This window comes from Cyprinodon tularosa, unplaced genomic scaffold, assembly GCF_016077235.1.
Source record: "Cyprinodon tularosa strain WSP-4 unplaced genomic scaffold, ASM1607723v1 ctg84, whole genome shotgun sequence".
NCBI classification, from domain to species: Eukaryota; Metazoa; Chordata; class Actinopteri; order Cyprinodontiformes; family Cyprinodontidae; genus Cyprinodon; species Cyprinodon tularosa.
In genome coordinates this window covers 569,409-595,305 of record NW_024039607.1, presented here as the reverse complement: position 1 = coordinate 595,305, position 25,897 = coordinate 569,409, and the positions used below count along the sequence as shown (strand labels likewise).

Below are 25,897 nucleotides of genomic sequence, written 5' to 3'. Positions count from 1 at the left end.
GTTGCTCCAAATTGGGATACATTTTTTAACAGCAGTGCATTTCCAGGTGGCATCTCTTCCCTCTTTTTACCTCCTTCTCCTCCTACGGATTTTCTGGTCATCCTCCTCCTCTCACTGCCCACTCTCCACCTGGTGGTCTCTCCCTAGCTCCCCTTGCAATCCATACATTTGCACGCTTTTGAGTGCCTTTCTCTGCGATGGCAGCTTGCAGGATGAGAGAAAAGACAGAGGGAGAACCCGTGAGGGAGTAAAACCTATAGGGAGATGGCTAGTGTTAGTAATGGGGGGGCTGTGGATTTTATGTCTCAGACGGCTGACTCTGCTGCTGTTTGTTCCTCTTCCTCTTTGCTGACTGAAGGCTCAATCCTCCTCCGTACGTCACTTGCAGAGAGGAGGGCTGGAGAGGTCAGGAGCTGCAGGAGGCTGACCTCTTCTACAGGTGTGTTTTTGTGCGATACCAGTGGGAAAAACTGCATCTGTATGTTTTTATCAGCATTTTATGTGGGACGTAAATGATGATAGCGACTCCAGTCACATGTCAAGTTAAAATAGGGAAAACTGCTTTGGAAATAATCAGTATTTATTTAATGCTTTTTTATAATTAGATACATTTTGCCCTGATTTAGTCTGACATTAATTGAAGTATGTCTGAATTGAATATAATACACCTAAAAACAAAATTCCTTTATCAGTTCATCTTCTAAATTAGAGGATTCTGGGTCAGACTGTTAAAGTGAAGTTTACGCTTGTATCGGGGCTCTTGTTGCAGCAGCATGTCAGTTTTTCTGTTCCTGCTCTCACCAGGGTGTTGGTGAGGAATCTCTTAAGAAATATTTTTCAACTACGACAAAGTTCGTTGGTACAAGGGACCAAATGAACGGGGTGGATGTTGGATAAGTATTGCCAGCAGACAGTGTGCAAACATGCTGATCGCTTCCACTACAAAACTCTGTTTCGTGTCTGAAAGAACTAAGAAAACACTATGAGGTGAAATGCTTCCCATTTATTGTTACATTTAAAGATGAATAAATGTTTTTAAAGCTGTGAAAATAGTGACTAGACCCTTTTTAAAGAAAAATTCATGATGATCTTTGATTGAGCTTTTCTGTTTCTTTGGGGGAAGGGGCAGTAAAAGCTTTATTGTTCACTAACTGATTTAAATTCAGATGAGTTGAAATCAGTTACGCCACCCACTTTGCAACATGCAGCTAAGAAATATTAGCCACCAAGTGAATGTTTTCTGTTATTGCTCTTAATAGGAACCCTTTTTAAGTTGAGAGGATTTGAGTGATACACCTCAACTCAAAAAAACTAGCAATACCGTTTACTGCTCTGGCTCCCAAAGTTGGAGTCCCAGGTCACAAAGTATGGGGTCTTAAGATCCTTTACAGATATTAAGCTAAACAGAAATGGTAACAATGAAGCTTATTTATGTTAAAAGTTATAAAAGTCGGAGATCAACAAATAAAGTTTTGTTTTTAAGGCTGATTGGACTTTAGTCTAGCTGATAAGCTGCCGATATTTTAGGACAATTCTTTTTTTCTTTTTTTTAAATTGCATTTTCAATGCTTCAACAAACAGTGTCTATAATATTAGACACAGAACAGAAAAAACACAAAACCTACATGACGGCTCTTACATTGCAGACATGATGCAAAAGGTGGTAAATCAGTCTTATAATGCACATATACTGTTCAGCCCTACAGCTAGCGTCTTAATAGTGTGGAGGAGAGGTCCGGTCCAATCCAGAAATGGGCACCATACTCTGTAAAAACCGGTCTTCAATGTAATGCATGACATTGGTTAGATATTCCAGAGGAAATAACTAGGGCTGCAACAACGAATCGATAAAATCGATAAAAATCGACTTTTAAAAGCGTTGGCAACAAATTTTAATCATCGATTAGTTGTGTCGCACGATTAATGTGTCATCCGCCGCCGTCGTCATCACATCCACTTGACTGAAAAGGGGGAAGAAGAAAAAATACGGCAGAGCGAGCCAGCGCCGCAGGTGAGCAAAGGCTGTTTTCAAAAGGCAGTAATGTCAACTGTTCTAATTACCGATACCGCAATCACAAGCTGCGTCTCAATTCGCAGACAGCCTGCGCTTCGTAAAGCGAAAAAAGTCGTAACATGCAACTTTTGTAAAAACAAATAAACATGGCACGGAAGCACCACTGTTATGATGCAGCACCTGAAGAGAAAACACGTTGGAGCCTTCGATGGCAGTGAAGAGAGCTGATCAGCAGGATGAGCGACCATGTTTGTTTGGTTTTAAAGTGGGGAAACGTAACGTTAGTTTCTCAGGTAGCTCATCTGATGCTTTCCTTACCTTGTTAGTAGGTTACAGACAGTGATAAGGTTGGCTACTTATTTTAATTTCATTTGAATTAGCTTAAGCAGCGTTTATATTTTCTTTATAAATAAATTAACTTGTAAATTATGAGGGCAAGGCTTTTAAAGTTTAAATCTTCTGGCAAAGATAAAGAAAAGAAGATCCTGCAATTTATGGAAGTAAAGCAGAATAAAATCCAGCAAGATCAGTAATATGTGTTAATTATATGCCACATTTCCATGTAAATATCTGTCTTTGAAGGATGTGTTTTTTAGCATCCCTAGTTCCCTCATTTTTATTCCAAATACAATTTATAATTTGAATCACAGGGCTATTTTTATCTCTATGGTTCAGTATTTTCTCAAGTAGCAACTTTAACTGCTATACTTTCCTGTCTTAAAAGGCAGAACTCTTCTAGTCTAATAAAAAAACTAATTTGTTGAAATTGGGGGGACCTATTGTTTGAACCCCTTAGGGGCTTTTAAAAACAAAAATGTCTTTTTTTGAGCTTTATGAAACAAAGTACCATATATTTTGTGGATGTACAGCTACATTTCTCATGTTAAGTTTGCGTAGTTTTAACACAAACATTTATTTTTCATATTGCGCCAGTACAGTTAATGAGCAACCTGTACTTGTGTGCTTGTTTGTTCTGTCTATGTTTATTTTTGGAATAATGAGGTTAATATAAAAAATATTTTTGTCCGATTCATCGATTAATCGAAAAAATAATCGGCCGATTCAACGATTTTTTAAATAGACAGAAGGAACTTTGTCACTGACCCACTGCAGAAGAACATTTTTTCTAGCTGCAAAGGTTAAGATATTGCACAGTCCCTTGTTGGCTGCAGTTTTCAGACAGGCAAGTGGCAGACCCAAAATCAACGCTCCATATCTAAATTAATATGAAAAGTTTTCCCCATTTCACTTGTAATTTCAGCCCAGTATCTTTGACCTTTGTGACAATCTCAGAGAGAGTTTTTTTGCACCTGTGACAAAGAGGGGAAAGGGAGAGGTTAAAGAGGCTCCTACGATGAGGGGAGATATGTAGTCTATGCAAAATCTTAAATTGTATTTCTCTTGTCAGAGTACAAACTGAGATCCCTTTTGCAAGAGACCAGATAGTATCCCACTTGTCCTCATCTATGGTTACAGAGAAATCCCTCTCCCACACACCCCTGACCCCCCTGCGCATCAGTAGCTGAAACTCCATTCAGTGTATGGTAAAGTGAGCTCATAGATGCTTTTACTTGTTGATTAAACAGAATTTTCTCAACAGCAGATGTTTCAGGGTGGTCAATAAGGGTTGTGCTGTGAGTAATATATTGCCTTATTTGCAAACAAACGGTAGAAATCCTGTTTGGATTTCTACCATTCAGCTTGTCAATGTTATCAAGCTGTTCAAATGACTTTAGCTTATGGTTTGCAAATAGGTCACTAGGATGTTTCTTTTAACCAATTTGTTTTTCTTCTTTCCCTGTTATATTTTTACACAATGGTAGATATAGATACAACAAAAACCCTGCTAATGTCATCCAAAAATATCAGCCAGACGATGTATCGTCTATGTCTTGTGAAAGAATAATCTTTACTGGCTCTATTTATTGGACCAGAAGTTAAGGAGTCTGCTTTACAGGTCTGCACTATGAACTCTAAAAATACACTGGAAAGATGTCTTTGTTTGGACCTTTTGATCAGGTAACCAGAACCTGATGTTTGGAGTATGATTTTGATATCAATTGGAGTATGATTTTGTTAAAGGTTTACTGGCCAATTCGTTATAACACATGGTTTACCTTTCTGTATTATCGTGCTTCTTTTATTTTGCTTCTTACTTCATATTTGCTATTTTGAGTTGAAAAGAAGTTCCCTTAGCCTTGCAATCAACAAAGTAGACCTGATCCTTATGGTTTTCAATGCAGGAGCTGAGCGTTATGGTTAAATCTTGTACTAAAATGGATGATTCTGTCTGTATTCAATATTCAGTTTAAACATTTGCATTTAAAACTTTGATGTCCGATGATGAGATGGGACCTGTCCAGGCTGTGGTTTGCTACCAGCCTGTTGCTGCTATCCATGACCACATCCTTACCTAGGCATGGTGGGTAAAGGGGGACACGTGAAGCTATTTCAGCTGGCGCCGTGCAGTGGCCAAATCTACACAAACGTACTAGAGTTTTGTTTTGCCTGCAGCAGCTGCGTATAGAAACAACTGCTAAAATAGGAGTTGCCACACTTTGACCAGCCAATAATCCTCCAGCGTTTGTGGGACACCGCCTCACTTTATCGACCTGTTTATGCTTGTGTACACTGTACATGCCGGCTGCTGTGTTCACACTCGACAGAACCAACATGCAATAAATAAATATTTATCTTTTCTTTAATGTATGTGTAGAGAAGTTAAGATTTTTATCTAGCATGTTTTTCATCATGACAAACTGAAAGTGCTTAACAGAAACCATTATTAATGACAAATCCAAGAAAATGGTTTAGTTTAATTAACTACAAACTGATGTGCAGACACTTGGTGAGCTCTTTGGGTGTAATGATGCAATGCAACTACAATATTGTTTTAGTGTATTTGCACACAAAAATATATGAGCAAAAATGTGCCAGTTTGAACGGTCATATACATCTAGATATAATAGTTTGAATGGTGGCTGATGTTGCATTTAGACGCAGAAATGATGAGTAAAACTGATTTGAACTATTTAGCACTTTAATTTAGCATGACTTTGAGGAGCTTCACAAAATTTCCTCTACATCTAGTTTCTACTAATAGACATTAAGCCAATTACGTTTGAAACGTTTCACTGAACTTCAGCTTCACTCTACAGTGGTCCTATTTCAGTCATTCTCAACCAGGGACAGAAATAGAAAAAAATCTAAAACTGCCAACTTTTGGCCTCGTGAGACCATCCTGATCTCGCGAGCTTTCAAGGTTTCAAGGAGACTCTCCGTTAAAGAAAATTTGGAGCCGTTCACCAAACGAACGTCCAATCAGCGTTGGCTTTGAGGCGGGTTGAGGTGTGACGCAACGAGAAGCGCGACAGTTCAGTCTAAAGAACATGCCGGCTTCAGTCAATGAAACTAGCGTTAGCGTGGCTATCGAGCAAGTTTTATCGGAATTACAGAGTATTTCTTCACTGAAAGAAGAGCAAAACACTGCTCTGGAGGCTTTTCTCAGAGGAAAATATGTTTTTGCTCTTCTCCAGACTGGTTTCGGAGAGAGTAGCCTGGCTTGTGGTTGTGTTTTCGTCGTCGCTCTGTTAGTACGTCATATGCTTCGTTGATCTGATTGGTTTTTTTGGCCCGTCTATCACCAACATAGGCCAATCAGCTAACCAGTATTTTCGCCCCTTCCCAAAATTACTTTAACGGGAGGTTTCCAGATGGACATGTGGAGCCAATCCATCTGGTGGAGTCAGGTTAGCCAACTTTAGCTTTAATTTTAAATGCATGCATTTATTAGACATTGACAACTTTTGTCATTTCTTATACACAGAGTGTTTACAAAATGAAATTTCTTTTTGTACAGCTTTATTGACAATGATCATTTCCATTCTTTATGTGCAGGAGTGATCAAATGTACAGTGTGGCGTTGCTATACAAATTCAACAGCATTTGAAAATCTTCAAGTGAATTTGTTGCTGTATCTCCATCCAGCCACTCCTTTACCTGCTTAATCTATATCAAAAACAATAAAACAAATTTCTACAATTTCTATATACTCACAAATTTCTATGATACTCACTTTTTGCTTTCTTTGTTTTAAGTTAACCAAAATAACTCAAACTCTTGACTATTTTTCTGTACTCTTATAGCTATAATTTCTGAAGTGTCAACATTACAAATCCTATTTGCCTCTGATGTCAATGTATTTGACAAACAGCACTAATTCATATGCTGTTATAGAAAATCATCTTCAGTCCAGACTCTGTTTATTCAATCAGTTTTATTCCCATAAAGTATTTTACTGGAGCAAATGGTGGTTAATGTGATGTTATGGGATGAAAGAGACCCAGCCCAAAGTTAACCAGCTAACAACTTCATCAACTTTGCTGAAATCGCATCGTATTCATTAGTGTTGCACCGATGCCAGTATCGGCCCCGATATTGCATTAAAATGGTGGTATCTGTATCGCCAAGTACCAACAAATAGAGCACTGGTACCATTTTGAGAGCCAAAAGTTTATTCAACTATTGTCACCCATTACAGGTAGGCAATAAAAAGTTCTACTAGATTTACTTTGTATTAGTCTTTGTCCTGCCACCATCACTCCTAAATCTTCCCATTATGGGACCTGGGTTTCCGCGGGTCATTAAAAATCATTAGATTATTATTTTTTAAATTAAGGTCTTAATTAGCATTAAATTTAATTAAATGTGATTATCATGGAATTTAAAATGCCTTATATAAAAAAAACATATTTTGTTAGATATTTCAAAAAATATTTCTAAAGCCATATGTTCGGAAAAGAAGCTCGAGATGGAGAAAAAGCTAGAGAACGGGAAAATGCTCATTTCAACAAAAATGGCTGCAAAACGAGGAATTTCGGACATGGCTAGGGTTGGGAATTGAAAAGATTTTCACGATTCCGATTCCCTTTTCGATTCTATGAAACGATTCGATTCTTTATCGATTCTTTTTTCGATTCCAATTTGGGGGGAAAAGGAGAACAAACAGTTTGATTATCAGCATCAACTTTGTTTACTTAACTATTGCACAATCTTACAAAATCAACAAGATCAAGATGTCCACAGGAAATGTGAAACTGGAGTAACATCCGTGTTTAAATGAAAAATGAATACAAGAACAAACTTAGTAACAAACAATGTCTAATAACAAATGATGGGATAATAACCTATTTTAAATAACAAAAAATACTAATTATAAAACAGTAGTAGGGAAAATTAACAGTTATTTTGCAGAAAGATGAGCATATCTGCTTTTTCTGGAAGGACACGGGATCTTTCAGCGCTTATGGTGTCTCCAGCCGTGGAGAACACCCTCTCAGATGGGGTGGAGGAAGCCTGCACACAGAGGTAGTTTTCAGCCAGTCCAGGTAGCAAGGGCAGCGTATCTTGCTTGTTCCACCACCACAGTGTGGCGCTATCCCTGCAGGGGATGGAGGGCAAGCTTTTATAGAGCTGGATTTCCTGATCTACCCTCTGGGCTAAGGAAAGACGGGGCTTTGATTCACAAAGTGACCGCAGCTCGTTGTCTTCCTCCTCGAATAGTTCTTCCAACTTGCGTAACTTGTGTAACTTACGTAACTTACGTAAACAACGTGACGTAAGTCGTGCTCCCCAGAGCCGGCGCTCTAGGCTCTGGTGCTGCGGGAGTCGAAAAAAGAATCGTTCAGCGAGCTGCCAAACAATGCCATGGAATCGGAAAAATACGGAACCGGTTCTGAACAGGAACCGGTTTTCGATTCCCATCCCTAGACATGGCTACACCCTGACAACGACAAAGGTGATTGCTGTATATATATATATTTATTCCTGTATAAACCCTATGGACAATAAGGGTATTTCTATTTTATTCCAGATTATTTTTATACTCAGAAATAATATTAATAGATTAATCAATTTAGCGCTGCAGCTTTTTATTTTTATGATTCATTAATGTATGGATTATTTGTTTAATGCATTGATTAATCTAATAAGAGATCCTTTTGAAAGGAGTCATAACCTGATATTTTACCTAGAAAATCCACAAATTCTTGTTTTTTAATTATTTTTTAGGGGTAAGCTAATTACATAGTTTATTGATGTAGCATTGCTAACATTAGCAGGTAGCCATGCTTCATTTATCATTGTTTCTCAATCTCTTAACCTAAAAGGTCAAAAGTTGCACAAGCAGCAACACTTGCAGTCTGCAAGCAAGTTGTTGATTGTTGGAGTTGCTCCTTTTTGTGAAACAGAGATGGGAGTAATGTTAGCAAGGCAGCTAATGTTAGCATCCTTCCTTGGTGGGTTTTTATGGTTTGAACAAAGAGCCACCTTGGAAAAAAAAAAACTAAAACACTCCCCTGGATTTTATTCTGCAGTCAGGTAATCCAGCCGAGAACTCCGTTAAGCACTTTCCCTGTTTACAACAACAGTTGGTGAAGTTGGTTAAAATTGTTTGGCTCTGCTGTAAAAAACGAACAGGACTTTACCATCAAACTTTTTTTAATTGGAAATACTCCAACATTATCAACATCAAATTTATGTTTGCAGCCAAAAACAAATTTTTAATTGACCATTTTTGCTCTAACAGTCCTTCAGGTACCTTGCTATCTATTGTATTTTGGCAATTGTTGCAGCATTTCTGTTGCTATGTCAACCGTCCTTATGAAGCCGCAGGGATGTGGTCTGGAGATGTTGCTGCTCAGATGTTTCCCTGTTAAGACACACAGATTGTTGAACGCTCTGAGATGATGTGCATCTAAAATTTTTATCAGTTGTAAATCTTGGCTGGGTTATACATCTGTAAAGGGTACCAGCACAGTCTGGAAAGTTTAAAAATTGAACGGATTTTAAATATTTTCCATACATTTGTGGCCTGGGAAGAAAAGCAAAAACAGGGATAAGCATTTTTTTTTTCTTTTTTCCAGATTTTATCCATCCCTTCTTGCGTTGTGGTTTTACAAACTCCACATTTTAAGACTCATCCATTTGAAGATAACTGCCATAAATCATCTGTATTTCTACATCAAAAATGGGATAAAAAAAGCAAAAGTCACAGGAATTCTAATATGAAAAAGGTTTGATTTGGAGGTCATCGTAGAGACTCCCAAGATTGAACTATGTAATTGAAAACAAACGGATAAAAAAGTCCGATCTGTCCTGTAGAATATGCATAGAGCCACAGGTGATCTCCAAATCAGAAAGCTGTTGGTTTGATCAGAGAAATTTAATCTTGTCATCATAGTTACAGTCGGGAATCATTTGGATGCATAGTTACCATGGGACATCGCTGTTGCTAACTGCTACGTTGGTAGGCAGAAGGGCTTTAGAAAAGGCAGAGTAAGTTTGACTATAGAGAAGTATCCCATTTTTGTCTTTCACAGTTTGCTGTGGGTGAAAGGATATAATAAAATAAATAAAAAATTGAACTTTATTAATCTCACATTGGAGTTAAGGGTCTTGCTCAGGGAGCCGGGGAGGCAGTTTGTGTGGTTCGAACTCAGAACCTCAGGATTCCAAGCTCTAGGCCGCCACTCCCCAACCATTCACACAGTCTCGGCAACGAGCATCACGAAACGGGAAGGAACGGTATTAACTAGGGATGCACGATATAATCGGCCCCCTATCGGTATCAGCCTGTATCGGCCTTAAAACTGAATATCGGACATCGGCCACCCCACCGATATTTAACCCAATATTTGATCAGCTTCTGAGTTTCTAAAGTCTAAAAAAAAAATACTACTACTTCTTCTTCCTCAAAAACTTCTTTTTTACAGACTTAAAAACTTCTAAAGACGAGGGAATTGTGATATTAAAATATCACAATGTCTTCATATGCTGATATATTGCCATTTAAAAACACCATATCAATCTCTTTTACTAATGAAATATTGCTATATGTCATCGTTATGCTACGAAATCCCCCGAAAATTCACGAAATTTTGCCATATTTTTATATGTTGATATATTGACGCGGTATCGATCTATTTTACTAACAAAATCTCACAGGAATTTGCAAAATATAACGAGAGTTTGTAACAGAACGATGAAATTTCACGAGATTTTGAAAGTAAAATAGATCAATAACGCGTTTTTAAAAATCTATTTTATATCAGCATATGAAAATATATTTGAGTATATTATTTTTCAAAGTGTCAGAAATGGATAACAAAACTGCTATTTTCAATGACTACTTATTTAAGCTTTAACATCGGTATCGATATCGGTTACATGAGTTTTAAAATATCGGCATATCGGATATCGGCCAAAATCCCAATGTCGTGCATCCCTAGTATTAACGCTACTTTATTACAGCATTTGTTCAAAACATAATACATTTTCATTATCCATCTTTCAATATTCCACTTGCTATCATTGGACTTTCTTTTTTTGGTCTGGAAGAATGACGATTCTAGGTGTGCAATGCTGCGTTTGCCTAAAAAGATGACGGATGGAATGCATCCGGTTAAAGGTATACTATGCAACCGGTGTTGATTTTCCAGCAAGGCTCCCCCCAGAGGGCGAAAGTAAAAGTGCTCTGTTGTAAATATGCTCAGCTGTTCTCCTGGTTTCTCCGTCAAGCCAGGCGCGGTTGTTTTGAGCGTAGCAGACAGACGAACGCAACAAATCACCATGTCTACTGCAGTAGAGAGCCCTTTTCCTCTTTCTTGCCTGCTCCGACATGGGCTTTCGCTGTTTTCTCGCTGGTTCCGCCATGATAACTGCACAAATATCGCCACTGCGCTAGCAACGAGCATGCCTTTCACTGGGGGCGTGTAGCAGTTCTCGCGTAAAGCAAGACCGACTCTCGCGATGCGCAAGACTTCTGAGCCTGTGGGTGCGGGCCGAGGGCTCCTGCAATTGCAAGTACGGTATTTCCCCTACAGACCACCAGGGCGGCCGAGAAAACCTTTGTTCGACCTGAAATGACTCATTTAATCATCCAAAATGTTATGGAACACATTAATTAACTGAAAAATGTTGCATAGTATGCCTTTAAGACATATGGGAACGACTTTAGTTCCTATCTATTCTCCATAGAGATTATTTTAAGAAGAAGAGTCATAGAAGTGCACATGTTTTAAATGAACTGGCCAAGTAAAGTTCTGCATAGAAGAAATTATCTAAATTTCGCTTGAATTCTTTTCCTTCACACATTTAACATCAGTTTTTTTGTAATGTTTTGCATAGAATTTTGCTTTTAAACAGATAAAAGGTGCTGTAGAAGAACCATAAGTTTAAAGCCGTATAGTTTTGCTGGAGCTGTACGAGTAATATGTCCTGGAGAAATAACTTTTTCTATTCTGCAACTGGAAGTTAACAAAGCAACAGGATTTAGAGCAATAGGGCTTGATAATACCTTTGTAGGGGTTTAAGTAAAGGGTAGCAAAGGGAAATCCAAATACATTTTTTCCTGGAGCAGAGCAACCTGCTTGGTTTACCTTTAACATTTACCTTAGTCTGAAAAAGCTTTAATGTTTTGTCTCATTCAAGTTGATAAAATAACACAAAAATAAATTTTTATCTAAGGTTTAATATGTTTCTTGCTTTTTCCTAATTTTACTGCAGCTACTTTGAAATCTATATATTTTGTATATTACAATATCTTTGTATAAAAGTTCACAGTGCATATGATTCTGATGGTGTGTTTCATAAAAATCCCATCAGTCTAATGTCAGGATTACTTCACTGTGTTTTCCTGGATCAGCTCCATATTCTGATGTATGCTCTTTGTAATGTGCATAATTAGCTCCATCTTGTAAATCTCCTATACCTTCTGGTTCTACTTTTTATACATTTTAGGGTTGGCTGGAGCTGCCTGCAGCTGTTAATTCTGTTAGTTGAAGGACATGTTTGTCTTCTTTACTTAAATCATGTCATAAAGATCATCATCAGTTTGTTTTTTAGTTAAAAAGCACCTTACATAAGGGAATAGAAAAGCGACTTGATGGCATCTCTATTGTTTAAGATCTTGGCTTGCTGCAGATTGTTAATGGTTCTTCTGTTTTGTTGCTTCTCTTCTTTTCAGGTCTGTCTAAGCTGAAAATGAGTGCAGTAGGGGAAGGCCCCCTGGACCCTGCCACGCTGGAGTCACACAAGAGGAAGAGCTCACCATGCGATACATCGGGGCAAAGGTAAACGTCCAGTCATGCCACTCGCTGCTGCACTCACAAACATTACGTCAGTAGGGCTGCAGATCGAGTAGATGGTAAACCTTGGAGAGGTGCTTGAAAACATGAACCTTGATATAGAAACAACAGGAGTTTCCCTGTAGACTTTAGGAAAATAAAAACAGAGATGTTGACATAAAGGTCCCAGATTGACTATTATGAACAGATATCCACAATTTCTTGTTATGTTTTTTTGCTAGTTCAACTTAAACAAGAAACCTTAAAATCCATACATGGTTTCTAAATACTGTATGTGTTTTGGTGAAGACAAGAGTAGATAAAAGCAATATCATTATCCTGACCACCACAGGCAGCAGCACTAGGCTGACTGGCAACAATTGATTACATTTAATGATGATCCAATTTCTCCACCTGGATCAGGGAATTTTTTTGAAAGATTCTCTGAATACAGGTATTAACTTAAGGTGGAAGTCACAATTAGGCCTGTCACGATAACAAATTTTTCTGAACGATTGTCTCAAAAATTATTGCGTTAAACGATAATAATGTTTGAGGACCTTTTTAAACTGATTTAATGGAAATGACGTAACATTGCATGCGATTTCCTGCCAAAGATAAACGCACTTTATTTTCAACAGAACACTTAACACTAGAACTGGCAGTGGTGGCTGGTGAAAAATATTTTTGGTCAGGCTGATATAGCCTAGTGTATGTCTCCAACTAAACAATTGGACAATAAATACAATTTAACAGTAATGATTTAATTTACTATATAATAACAGTAACAGTGATGATTTTGGTCACAATAACCATGACATGAAATTTTCATATCCTACAGCAGGGATGTTCTTCTGGCAAACTGGTAGATAAATAAGGATCTCACCGAATTTGGTGGAAGCTGCATCTCGCTCGTTACGTTCGCCATCGTCCCTCTAATTGTCTGCACCTGCGCATTGGGTGCAGAAGCCTGTTAAAGCGCAGCATTTTCAGCGCCCCAAGACCATAAAATTCTGAGACGCTGATTGGCCATTAAATTATTAAATTCACCTAGCAATAGTACATGATTGACAGATTCTCTGCACATGTGGGGCAGTCTGATCAGCGCCCCAGGACAGAGACGGTAGGAGTCTGTCTGTGGAAATCCACAAATTAATGACAGTAGATAGGGAAATGTAGTTTATATAATTTGTTTTGCGTATAGGTACACACTCTAGAGAGTAAAACTGACATTTATGAGTTAATTTCTAAAAATATATTTCACGTTTCTCTCTTCTTATCAGGGAGGGCGGTGCCCCAGCGCCCCCTATGGGCCGGCCGCCACTGAGAACTGGTTAACAAAATAAAACGAGAAATAAAAATCAAATGGACTCTCAGTCTCTGTTAACTAAAAATACACTTGAATAAAAACTAAACACAAGATAAAACCACAGTGGAAATAAAAACTACATTTAATCAATAAAGTACAAATAATGAAGTCTGTATATCATTAGATTTAAAAAAAAGATAGGCTTTTGAACAATATTAAATTGGAGCATCCCTTTAGCAATTAAATGAACTACGCTGTCTGTGAGCACGCGCCACTTTGCGCCGTCCTTTTTGTATGATTACTGTCGCGAACTTGAAGACGCAGGCGGGCCACCGCTTGTACTTTTTTTCCCCAGCTGGAGAAACTTTATTGGGTGGTTGTGCTTTAGGTGCATGTGTAGGTTGGTGGTATTGCTGTTCTTAGTTGCTACTGTTTTATGACAAACCCGACATACTGGCTCGCTTAGGTTCAGCGGTTCGCCTCTGTCATTTGGTTTGAATCCGAAATATTCCCACACTGCGGCTGCTGCGCTCGACTTTGAAACCAGTTCCATTTCGAGTTTTTCCCCCCAACATTTTTTTTTACCTCGCTAACTCCTCTAACTCCTCACGGGGTTCTAAAGCTGCAGAAGTAAAAAATGTTGCATGCTGACAACCTGATGCGATAGCCCCCTCCTCCTCCCTCCTCATTTATTCCCTTGCTAAAAAATGAGGAAGGGGAGGGGTCAGTGGAACGCACCGGAGTTAAGCCTTGTCATTCAGCATCATCAATAGAAAGAGAAAAACACCGACAGAGATGATATAGCCGATAAATTAAATGACGTGGATAGTTTTTATTTATTGTGCAATTAATTGATTTATTGATTATCGCGACAGGCCTGGTCACAACATGTTTGGGGAGACGACCTATTTGACAGGTCTGCGCTCTCAGAGTGCTTCTCGAGTCTTAAATAAACAATTTATCAACAATATAACAGAAATGTCTGCGTGTAGAGATAATAGCGTGGTGCTTCAATTCCATCTTGGTATTAAATTTATAAAGCTACATCTACTTTACTGAACTGTATAAAAAGTTAAGACATAAGAGCAAATCCATGCCATACGATATACCTCATCGGTTTTAATCATATCTGTGTTTACACCATTGAACCCAACAAGGTAGAATCATTGTTTGGTCGGGGAAGTGGAAAGCTACCATCAGTTTCAGGTTATTGTCACAGTGGAACATGACACAGCGCAGAGAGAGGCTGATTGCAAGTAGGAACTATCTGTTGACAAAAACAGAGATTGCAGGAAAAGTAATGTGAGGGAAACAGAAATATTGAGACTATGAGATGCATATAGATTACAGAGAAAGATGAACCTGCAAGGTTTCAGAGAAGACACGTTCTGCTCGTATGCAAAGAACCGGATTTCTAAAATCTTTGCGCTCAGACCGAGTAACGATATGATAACTTTGTATCTCCTGAAAGTCTGGATCCCTGTGAACACAATACCCAAACAATAAAATACCTTTGTAGTTACCCGTTAAGTGGTCTCCGTCAGGACTGCATCAGTCCTTAGTGTTTTATTGTTGCTTCCTCCAGCGTTCTGGATGCTTCCAGGATAAATTAATGTGTTTTCACCTCCATTCATCCATACATTACTTTATTTATTTATTTATTTATTTATTTATTTATTTATTCATTCATTCATAACAACGTTTAGCCTTCCATTTGTTGATCTATCTCTCTTACCCTTCTCTCATTATTTTCAGATTTGGTATTAGAAATAAAATTGCAAAAACTATTGGAATATTTAAAATAAATGATTTAATAGATATTAAAAGCCTGCATATTCTATATTCCTCTTTGGTTATGCCGTTTTTGTCTTATTGTTCAGAAGTATGGGAAAATGCAAATAAAACAATTATTGATAAGTTGTTTAAGTTGCAAAAAAAGCTATAAGGCTTATTAATAAGGTGGGATACCGTGAACCAACTGATAAACTTTTCATTCAAAGCAACACATTAAAATTCAAAGACATTGTTTATATAAAAATACTGGAAATAATGCATAAAGCAGTGAACAGAAGTCTTCCTTCTGGTATTCAGAAATTATTTAAGTTAAGAGAGAATAAATATAATTTGCGAGGTTTGTTTATATTTGAATGTGCAAAAGAGAAGAGCCAGATAAAGTCTAGATGTGTTTCAGTTATTGGTGTGAAAATGTGGAATGAATTGAATGATGATTTAAAGTTATGTCCTTTCTTGGTGAATTTTAAAAGGGATTTAAAATGTAAAATGATAAAATCCTATGTTATGTAGATTTGAATATTTATATACGCAGTAAAGAACCTGGTAGGTTGTAAAGGTTGTAAGTATAAAACAGGGGAGGCAATAATAAGCTTTGCTTCAGCCTATTCCTTTTTTTTTTGGTAAATGGTAGGTCTTGTTTTGTTTTAATATTGTTGTTTTGTTGTTTAATGTTGGATTATTTGCTAAAAAATAAAATGGAAGTGATGTGAAGTGAAACCTGGCCTCTGTAAAAAATATCTGCATTAAACCTTATTGTGGATTAAAGCCTCAAATACAAGAATAATGGGTCCTTACGCTTTAAATATTAAAGTTATGATCTAGTTACACGAGAGGTGATTGGGGTATAACAGCAACATTTTCAGCTTTTTTTTGCTCATCATTTGAAAAATCCAGAATTATAATAACCTTGTGCTTCAGGCTGGATTGCAGCGAGATCTGAGTTTCCAGTCTCACAACAAATCCACCTTGAAAGACTCTAATACGTCCGTCTTCTAACCACCAGCGGGTCGGACCAATGACATGCCAGCAGTGTTTTTGGGGGTGGGACATGTAGGAATGACGATAGTCAGAACGGCCTTTTCAGGGCATTACAAACATGCTGCCCTGGATGACTCCATACTGCAATTGACTCGGTTTGAGCTAAAGTAGCGACAATTTCTTGTTTTTTTTTTTAAAAAAAGGAGCAAAGAGAAGCATTCTGTGCATTTGTAGCTGGGAAAGATGTCTGTGCTTTTCTTCCGACAGGATTTGGAAAAAGTTTGATTTGTCAGCTTACTCCCCTTGTTGTGAAAATACGCAAGAAGCTGCAGACAAATCCTATTGTGACAATCATGTCGATTGGCTGAAAGTGTGTTATGGAAGGCGGGTACTAGATGTGGTGTAATGCTATGTGACGCCTTTTATTTTGAAAACCAATAGAATATAGAGGGGGTTTCTGGTCCCTCACGTGCAGTTGGTATTAAATTAAGTGTATGAGAGACAGAAGCTGTAGCTCTGTGTGATAATTACCTGTTAATAAAAGAACAATGTGACACTAGCTGGCATGTAACCCAATCAGCTCTAGGTATTGCACTAAATGACCCTCCTTTTCACAGACAGACTCATATTTAGGTCGACTTCGCTTTTCTATGGTGACAACATAGAAAAAAAACCTATAATTAACAATGAGGTTTATCTATATTACACACATTACCAATCTGGTCCTGGCTTTCCTGTGTTTACAAATAGTATGTTATATCTCATCTTTATAACAGTAAGTGTCCATTGGGTGTGATGTCTCTCCAAGTAGTTCCACAAAGGTGTTTCTAATATTTGGTGGCCTAAAAGTTTGTAAAAAGTGATGCAGACGCTAGCAGATCTTGAGCCACTGATCCAAACTTATCTCCTCCTCCGTCTGTCGCCACCCAGTTCGTTCACATACCTTTCTGTTACTCATCAGCCTATATGTATGTTGTTGGAACTTAAGTCCAGGAATGTGCAGAGTCTTCAGCAGGAGTTGGAGTTCAGTTTTCAGTCTAAACATATCAGCAAAGGGAGGCTTTGGAGATATGGAAACACTTTTAGCACATTGGGTAGAAAATATAGCAGTTTCAGTAGGTTTCAACATTAGCTGCTTATTAGATGCGTGGAATTTAAAGTCGTAGGGAAGTCATATTTAATTCTCAAATCATTCTGGCTTAAACATGTGTATAAATGTACTCTTCCTCAACCATATTGTCCCAAAAGTAAGAAAAAAAAAATCTTGTCTTAAAATCTGTTTTTTTTTTTGTTATCTTATGCAAGCCAGTTAGTTATACGTCAGCTTGTACACCTAAATTCAGCCAATCATATACGGTCATCTGTCAATAAAAAATGTTTTTCGGTCATAACACCTTGATTCATATGTCGCAGCTAATATACGCAACGGTTGAAATAAGAAATAAAAATCATTTACTTTCTGTCCCAGTGTTCACGGGGATGGACGTCTGTGTCTTCGGCAGGCGTAGAGCTAACAGAACTGGCAGCGTTGCGAGGCAAGGGCTCAAACATGTACGGCTGTAAGCCTTCTACACCAAACCAAGCTTCTGCCGCCCTGGCGTCCTCCACAACATCTTCGTCCCCGCTTTCCTCCTCTAAATAAAACACATATGACGGAGGAGACTCATCCACTAAACTCTCCTCCTCTTGCACGTTTCCTCTGTCCATAGCGTACCTTGACAGTGTCGTTTCTAAGTTACCAATTTAGTGCTACTTTGGTCCCAATGTAATTTCCCATTGGGAACCTACTAGCACTAAGTTGCTAACTGGTTAGCAAGATGCCGGCCACAACCACACTTGCTTGTGAACCTTCTGCCACATCAATCCCGCCCCCTTGATAATCGACCAATCACATTCACTTTAGTCACTCGTGTAAAGTCGTGCACCACTCTGAAGAATTCGGAAATGCAACCGTTGGAACAGCCGCTTCCCTACTACTACTACTTTAAGTGATTTCCATTTTTACTCCAAAAGGATCACAGATGCCTCAGAAACAAACATCTGAACAGGGTTTTCTGATTAAATATAATTAGATTTATTACATATGTAAACATTTATTCTTCACTTAACCTCCATTGTAAATCTCTCTCATTTCTTTTAGCTCAACAGATAAAAGTAAATATATAAATCAAACCTGAATCTCTTCAAAACAATATACTCGACAGATTCTAATATGTGGAATCCGTGATTTTTGGCCCGGCTGCTTAGAAATTCCCTATCAGTCATTTCTTTTCAAATTTCTAATTGATCAATTTACTCGATGTCAGTTCTAACAGACATCCATCTTCTGCCGTCCAATATTTATCCCTCTCAGCAGTTTGCTGTCTGTTCCCTTGGTGTGTCTCGTTGCAGGAGGGTGAATTATTAAAGATAATCTTGTCTGAGCACGTCCTCCTGCTCTGTCACCAGCTTCCCATTTTTCACTGCTGCTTCCTCCTGTTTCCTGTCGTTCACAGTCAGCGCTTTGAAAGCTTCATTACTAAGTAATTAGGGTACATTTTGCCTGCAGGGAGAGTAGATGTTTGAGCTGCTGCCAAATTACAGCTTCTGTTGTTTGAACAAAAATTAATGTTTAATCTGAAAAATAAATGCATTTAATGTTCAAATGCACCATACTATCATGCTTTTGTATTTGTTTATAATTGATTTGGCTTGTTTCTGCATTCAGAAAACAAGATTACAAATCGTCAGACCCAACCTAAGCCTTTTGCTTTGATAGTTTGTCTGTTTATTTAATAATGGAACAGTGAATTTCTCCAATGTGAGATCAATAAAGTTCAATTATTATCTTATCTTATTACGGGGGAGTGTTGGCCTGGTGGTTAGAGCAGTGTGCTTATGCTCTGAGAGGGTTTCAAGTACCCCACAGCCGGCACTCTGGGTCTCTGAGCAAGACCCTTTAACCCACTTCTCCCCGGGAGCTGCACAATGGCAGCCCACTGCTCCCCTAGGGGATGGGTCAGAATGCAGAGTTAATTTCTCGATTGTGAGATCCAGATCCAGAAGTTCAATTTCTTTTTTTGTAAATATGCCAGATTTAACCACTAGAATTTATTTTTTAAAAATATGTTGTTCCATGGTAGGTTGAGGATGAACAAAAGACGATAAAAAGCCAATAAATACACACATTCAAGACGTAAATGTTACAGAAAATGTGTTTGTGAATATTAAAACTGTCATAATTTATAAGATAAATTCACTCTGCTCTAGAAATACCATATGCACAACAAATAACATGTTAATATTAAGACATCTATTCATTAATAAGGTATCTGTAGACACTTCACTGTGGCTCAAATGCTTAAGAACCGATCAGAGTTTTAAAGTGTAAAGGTGCTAAATAAATAGATCTCTAATCGATTCTTAAAATGTATAGCATTTAAGAAAGATAGTGGATTTCTGCAGGGTTGTAAATTGAATGAACTTAAATAAAGGCCATTGAATGGCAGCGATTTAAATGTAAATTTTCCGTTATAGGTACCAGATCTGCTCAGTTGGCGATGACATTGAACTTGGTGGTTGCCCAGACAACGATAGTAACATAATGCAGCTGTACATGTGCCGAGTCGGTAGCACTTGTTGTCTTCGTGACTACATGTGCACTAAAGACTGTTCACCATGAACAGATTTTTATCAATCAGGTAAAACTTAATAAAAGTAGCCTAACTGCTAGACCGTGGTATAAAGGGGGCGAGCTGGGTAGCGCTGTAGATAGCTGTGCTCAGGAGCTAACTGGTTAGCCTCTTTTAGCTTGGTCAGTTACCCATCTTAATACTTATACTAGTTTTAACTGCATGTCGTCAACAACAAACGTTCATTACAAGTAGAATAACAGTTTTTTTCTGTCTAAAAGCTCCACGAAAGCCTTTTTATGTTTTTTTAAGATGTTCCTATTCTCCTGCCCTCAGATTTTAATAAAACCTTGTTAAAAGGCAGAGCTCAGTCTGTCTTAGCATGCAGGATATACCTCCTAGACCGAGAATGATTGTTTTCTACTTTAAGCTACTTTAGGTTGCCGCAGATACGTAAAATAATAGCAAATATAGATAATAATAAGTTCAGAATGCAGATGAGATTTGATGCGTATACAAGGGGTGCAATACAGTTTGTCTGAGTGGCGTTTCCGTATTGTAATTTTGTCAGCTCTGACCACCCGAGCAGATCCGGTACACCGTCACCCCTTTAATATATTCTGACCTTTAACTGTAAAATCTGTATAAAAATGATAACAAATTACGGCAGGAGCTCAGCTGATGTTGATAGACTAGATTGGTGGTTAAACCGCTTCATATGTTGAACTAACAAGTCATTTTACACCTCTCCATAGGAATATGTAACTTTTCACAACTTTTGCTTGATGACCCAGCTTTCAAAGATAACGGAGAGGCTTCTTGCAAAAAGAACAGATAAACTATAAATCTGACCAGTTATACGGTGATTTTATATCCCACAGAGTTTCCGCAATTCACCACCAGTGGATTAGCTTGTAGAGGGAACAGATTACTGTTTGGTTTTTTTCTTTTTGTTTTTTGTGCTACCCAGAGCTGTTTAACTGCAACCCTTAAGCTCAGCTACGTGCACATTATTGCCGTCACACGTCAGCGTCAAACCAGTATTACCAGCAGCACAACAGGGGCTGCAGGCAGAGCTGAGGTTCCTGGTGTCTGAACGCTGCAGCCAAGCGTTACTCGGACTCCTCAAATGACGGCATCAGACAGCTATTCCAAAACGTCCTCACAGACTCAGAGATAGCAAAAGGTTTTCTTGGCTGAGGTCGTCCGAGTCAAGATAAAGTCTGAGTTAGTTACACCTGTAAGTTAGTGGGGCTATGTTTGTTGTTGAGAGATGGGCCATCATCATACATGGCTCAGTGCTGTGTACCCACCGCTCCCCCAAAATGTTATGTTGGTAGTAAAAATATCGTAGAGGTAGTAAAAGGTAGTAAATTCAACTCAAGGGTACCTATATTAACACTAGTCATTTAAGTATTGAGTATTTTTTTGTCCTTTGTGTACGAAGGACATACTTCTTTTATAAGTGCAATAGGGATTGTCAATAATATCAATACTTAAATGCTGTATCTGGATCCAATACGAAAGTTATCGTAAAGACGTGTTTTAATTTTTTGTTTGTGTTTTTTTGCATAAATTTTAACCTGAGTGAAGTTGCCCCCCCCCCTTCTTCAAATCAGACAAAATTAGTGTCAAACGTTTGTGCTACATTTGTGCAGCAAAATTTTTCGTTTGTGCCGCTATCGTTTTAAATATATAAAGAAATATTTCTAGAGGTCATCAAAGGTCAACCAGCCCCCTTACCTTTTTCAAATCAGACGAAATAGGTGTCAATTAACTCAGCTCGATATCTGATTATTAACGATTAATATGATTGATATCGGATCGGGATATCCCTATTCGCAGCTAAAGCTCTGATCATTACTGGGTCATCAGCAAAGAAATCAACGTCTAAAAGTGAACTACTGTTGTCCAGATTCTTGTATGATTAGTCCAACCTTAACAAACCTGTGTAGAATTGAATAGCTTTTGATTCAAATCGCAAAAATGTGACTCAGAAATATAAGTATTTTAATATATAAAGCTATGCTTTGAGATAAAGAGTTTGGATCACTGCGTCTGTCACTAGAATGTGAATTCCTTTGCTCTAGTGGGGAGAAGCGAAGGAGGGAGCTGGAGTGTCGCTACATCGAGGAGCTAGCTGAGCTGGTGTCGTCCAACATGGGCGACATCGCCAGTGTGAGCGCTAAGCCAGACAAGTGCCACATCCTCAAGAGCACCGTGGACCAAATCCAGCAGATCAAGCGGCGTGAGCAGGGTGAGGAACCGCCCACTCTGAATGCATATGTGACCAGGGTCAACATTTAAAGATGTTTTTTTTTTCTCCTGACAGAGAAAGCAACTCTTTTGTCTCCAGATGACGACGTGCAGAAAAGCGACGTGTCCTCCAGTAGTCAGGGGCTGGTAGAGAAAGAGGCGCTTGGTCCCATGCTGCTAGAGGTAACTCAGGTACACAGATTTCCCTCAGCTGAACTAAAACGCCCGTTTTATCACACTTTCTCTCTCTTTCATCCTCCTCCCACCTCCTGCTCCCTAAGGCACTCGATGGATTCTTCTTTGTGGTCAACCACGAGGGCCGCATTGTCTTCGTTTCTGAGAATGTGAAGGGTTACCTTGGATACACCCAGGAAGAGCTGATGAACTCTAGCGTCTACACCATCCTCCACGTGGGAGACCACAATGATTTTGTCCGTAATCTGCTCCCTAAAAGCCTAGGTGAGTGACCTCACCAGAGGGGCGGAGGCTTTGAACTGTCAGACATTAGGCAGGGATTCAAGATGGGAGGATTGTAGTAAATAACGTGACAATCTGAAGCTTGTCAAACGTTAAAATAAGTTTATCCTCTGCTCTGTTCAGAGCTGCAAATGTGTCTGAAGAAAACTGTGCAGAGGAAGATAAAAAAAGGGGGGGGGGGGTATTAAGGAACAAAACATTGATTCATAGCAATCCACTTACTTTGTTTAGCTTTACAGAGCAACCTTGAGAAGAGACAATAAGACTGGAGTCGTGGGTGCAGCACTGGGCAAGGTCTAACAGCTGTGTTTCCCCTCCAGCACAGCTGCGGCCGTTAAAACACTTTAGATATCATCTTCCTAAACCTGAGAATTTTCATTACGTCTCAGTGGTTCTGTAGTTATCAAGCAAAGCAATAAGTACAAACGGGGCACCATGTCTTTTGCTATGCACAAAGCGACCCTGCTCCTTTCCTGTCGCATGTGGTGCTTTGCACAAAAGATTTGCGCTACAGTTAGCTGTTTCTTAGCTTGAGGTTTGTTGGTTAGTGCGTGTCTGTTCCTCTGGCATTTTCACTATTATTAACCACGCCGTGCTATTGGCAGCCGTGCTTCTGTTAACACAGGGTTCCTGCAGGTCCTTAAAAAGTCTTAAAAGGCATTGAATTCTTCAAAATAAAACTAAGGCCTTAATTGGTATTAAAATGTCTTAAATCAGTCTTTCGTAGGTCTTTATTTTAAAAACATCATAAATAGGATTATTTTTATTATGATTTATTTTTGTCATCTAAATAAAACTTTAAAATTTACCTTTTTTTTTTTTTTTTTTCAAAAAAATAACAGCTCGCCATTATTGGTTCCATCCCGATAGCGGAACCAATAAAAGCGTTGTTGCGGCCGGGACATTTGGGAGATGCACCATTAACTTTTTGTCTGGAAAATATGAGCAAGTGTAAATGTAAAGAAAATTGTCTCCAGCCAAGAGTTTTCTCCATGGCTAAAACCAGGGAACATACATGAGGCTCAGTGGATTTTGTGCAAGAAGTCATTCAAGCTCGGAACGATTGGAATTAAGGCAGTGGAGTCGCACATGCGAAGCATGAAACACAAAGCGTCAAAATCGAGTTACTGAGAAACAGCCGGTATTTCTCAGTTTAGTTCCACCCTTGTCTCTGCAACGCCTCCACTTATCACCAAATCAAACATACTAAGAAAACAATACAAAGAAAAATAGCTGCAAAAAAGACTTAGCACTGGTTATGTTGTGGCTTTAAAACTGATTTGTTTTGTTCCCTGCTAAAACAAAGTTTGTGAATTCAGTTAAATAATTGTTAAAATATATCTGTCATTTGTGTGTTTTTAGCTTTCTTCCTGTATGGGAAGCTTTTCAAAATTTGAAACATTAGTGCAGTGGTTTATGTTAAAATAAACCTTTGGGTTAAGTTGTCGCAAGCGGGTTTTTCTTGTGTTTCTTGTGAATTTGGTGCCACTTGAAATTTTTATTTCAAGTGGCATTAAAAAGTCTTGAATTTAACTTGCCTTATGCTGTAGGAACCCTTTAACAGCTAACTTGTTGGCTATCTGGACCGGGAACCTTTTCTGACAGTTAAAATATGTCTTTCAATACACAACCCCATTTCATCTAATACAACCGCATCTAAATACATTTCTTATTTCCCCCCCCTGTCCCTCACCGGGAACCTTGCGTGTTGCTCATGTTTACAGGTCACTATTCAGTGCCGTTGCTACTAACTTGGCTGCAGCTCGTTCATTTTACAGACCCCCTGCTCCCATCCTCCTACTAAACTTGATTTTGGGTAGTAATGCGTTCTGATAAGCGTCAAAATACACATAATCAGCACATAGCAGTCAGAGTTGTCGCTGGTGTTGCTATAAAACTCATCAGCAACACAACAAGCAACGCATTTGGCGCACGCCGGAAATCTTAAAACTCTGCTGTTCCAAACAATAGATGATTTTACTTCTTTTCAATAACAAACTTCTCATTCACCTGTAGTGATGCTGTCGCTTGCCAAATTGCAACCTGAGAGTAATACTGCTGCTACAGAAAGCAAAAAAAAAAAAAAAAAAAAATACATTTTCTTTAAAATCGCAAATCACAACTGAAAATTTTTATTCATTTTTGCACAGGCATAATCGCTGGTAATCAACAATTTGTTACCTGAAATTACAGGATTGTGTAGTTATGCATCATACTGTGATGCAAGCATAACAGCAAATTAATAAAGTAATGGAGGCTCATGGTGTCTGTAAGGACATTTTTTTGAAAATGAGTCTTTGGATTTATGTATTGTTTTTGCTTTTTTTTACACCACGCTGTAGTTTTTAGAGGTGGGTATACTGTGACCTTCCTCTCCAATTCTTGAGTCACAACCATTTTTATAACCTATTTTTAAATTCCCACATAATTCTAATGGATTGATGGATGGATGAATGGATGAGTAGTTGATAGTAATCACTTCTTCTTCTCTATCAGTGAACGGCGCCCTGTGGCCGCAGGAACCTGGCCGAAGGAACAGCCACACCTTTAACTGTCGCATGCTGAAGAGACCGCCGGACGAGGCAGACTCTGAGAACCAGGAGGCCCGACAGCAGTACGAGATCATGCAGTGTTTTACCATCTCACAGCCACGGCCCGTTCACGAGGAGGAAGAAGGTGCGTCGATAAAACACAGTTATTACTTGGAGCTTACAGGCGTTTACTCTGATTTCATTTGTGAGTCTAGAGGAGAACGGCGAAGAGAAGGAGTGTTAGTTTTGTTTTGCCATCAGTTAAATACAAAATTCCTGTTCTTTTGAGCATTCAAGGACTTCTTGAGACAATTATTTTAGTATTGAAGCTCGATCTGAGTCTTATTGGTCTGAAATATTTGGGTTTTACTTCAAATTTGCTGCCTTTAAAAAACATTCAGGACACGCGTTCTATAACTCATACATTTCCTCTGTAGTCTGATGTTGACTATCTTAGGAATGAAGCCAATTTTAGAAAATGATTGGTTTGGAGCAAAAATGGACTAGGACAGATTTTTGTTTTGTTTATTCTCGTGGTTAAAGGTAAAAAACATGTCAATACTATGTTTTTGGTTGTGTTTTTTTGGTCTTTATCATTAGAGTGGCCTTCATAAGTTAGAAGGATGCAGTTTCTGTATTGCAGATTTTTGGCCGTCCAGCTCTGTGGGTATTTAGTCATTTTGATAAGAACTGGCCTTGGAGGTTTTCCTGCTTTCTTTCTGTCTGTAGATCCAGGATTATAACCCCTCACTTGGTTCCTGGGTCTATGACAGAAAGTTTTTTGTTTTTTTTTAAACAGGATT

General features: G+C 38.5%; 1 protein-coding gene across 1 annotated transcript in view; it reads left to right on the top strand.

Moving 5' to 3' along the window:
* The first annotated feature begins 364 nt into the window (after positions 1-364).
* ncoa1 (nuclear receptor coactivator 1) overlaps positions 365-25,897 on the top strand; it is a 56,889-nt gene continuing 31,356 nt past the window's right edge. The window contains exons 1-6 of the mRNA XM_038272799.1: positions 365-439; positions 12,039-12,144; positions 21,921-22,087; positions 22,163-22,269; positions 22,368-22,545; positions 25,060-25,239. Of these exons, the coding sequence (XP_038128727.1) occupies positions 12,056-12,144; positions 21,921-22,087; positions 22,163-22,269; positions 22,368-22,545; positions 25,060-25,239 (721 nt within the window). The 5' untranslated portion in view covers positions 365-439; positions 12,039-12,055. The remainder of the gene's footprint in view (positions 440-12,038; positions 12,145-21,920; positions 22,088-22,162; positions 22,270-22,367; positions 22,546-25,059; positions 25,240-25,897) is intronic.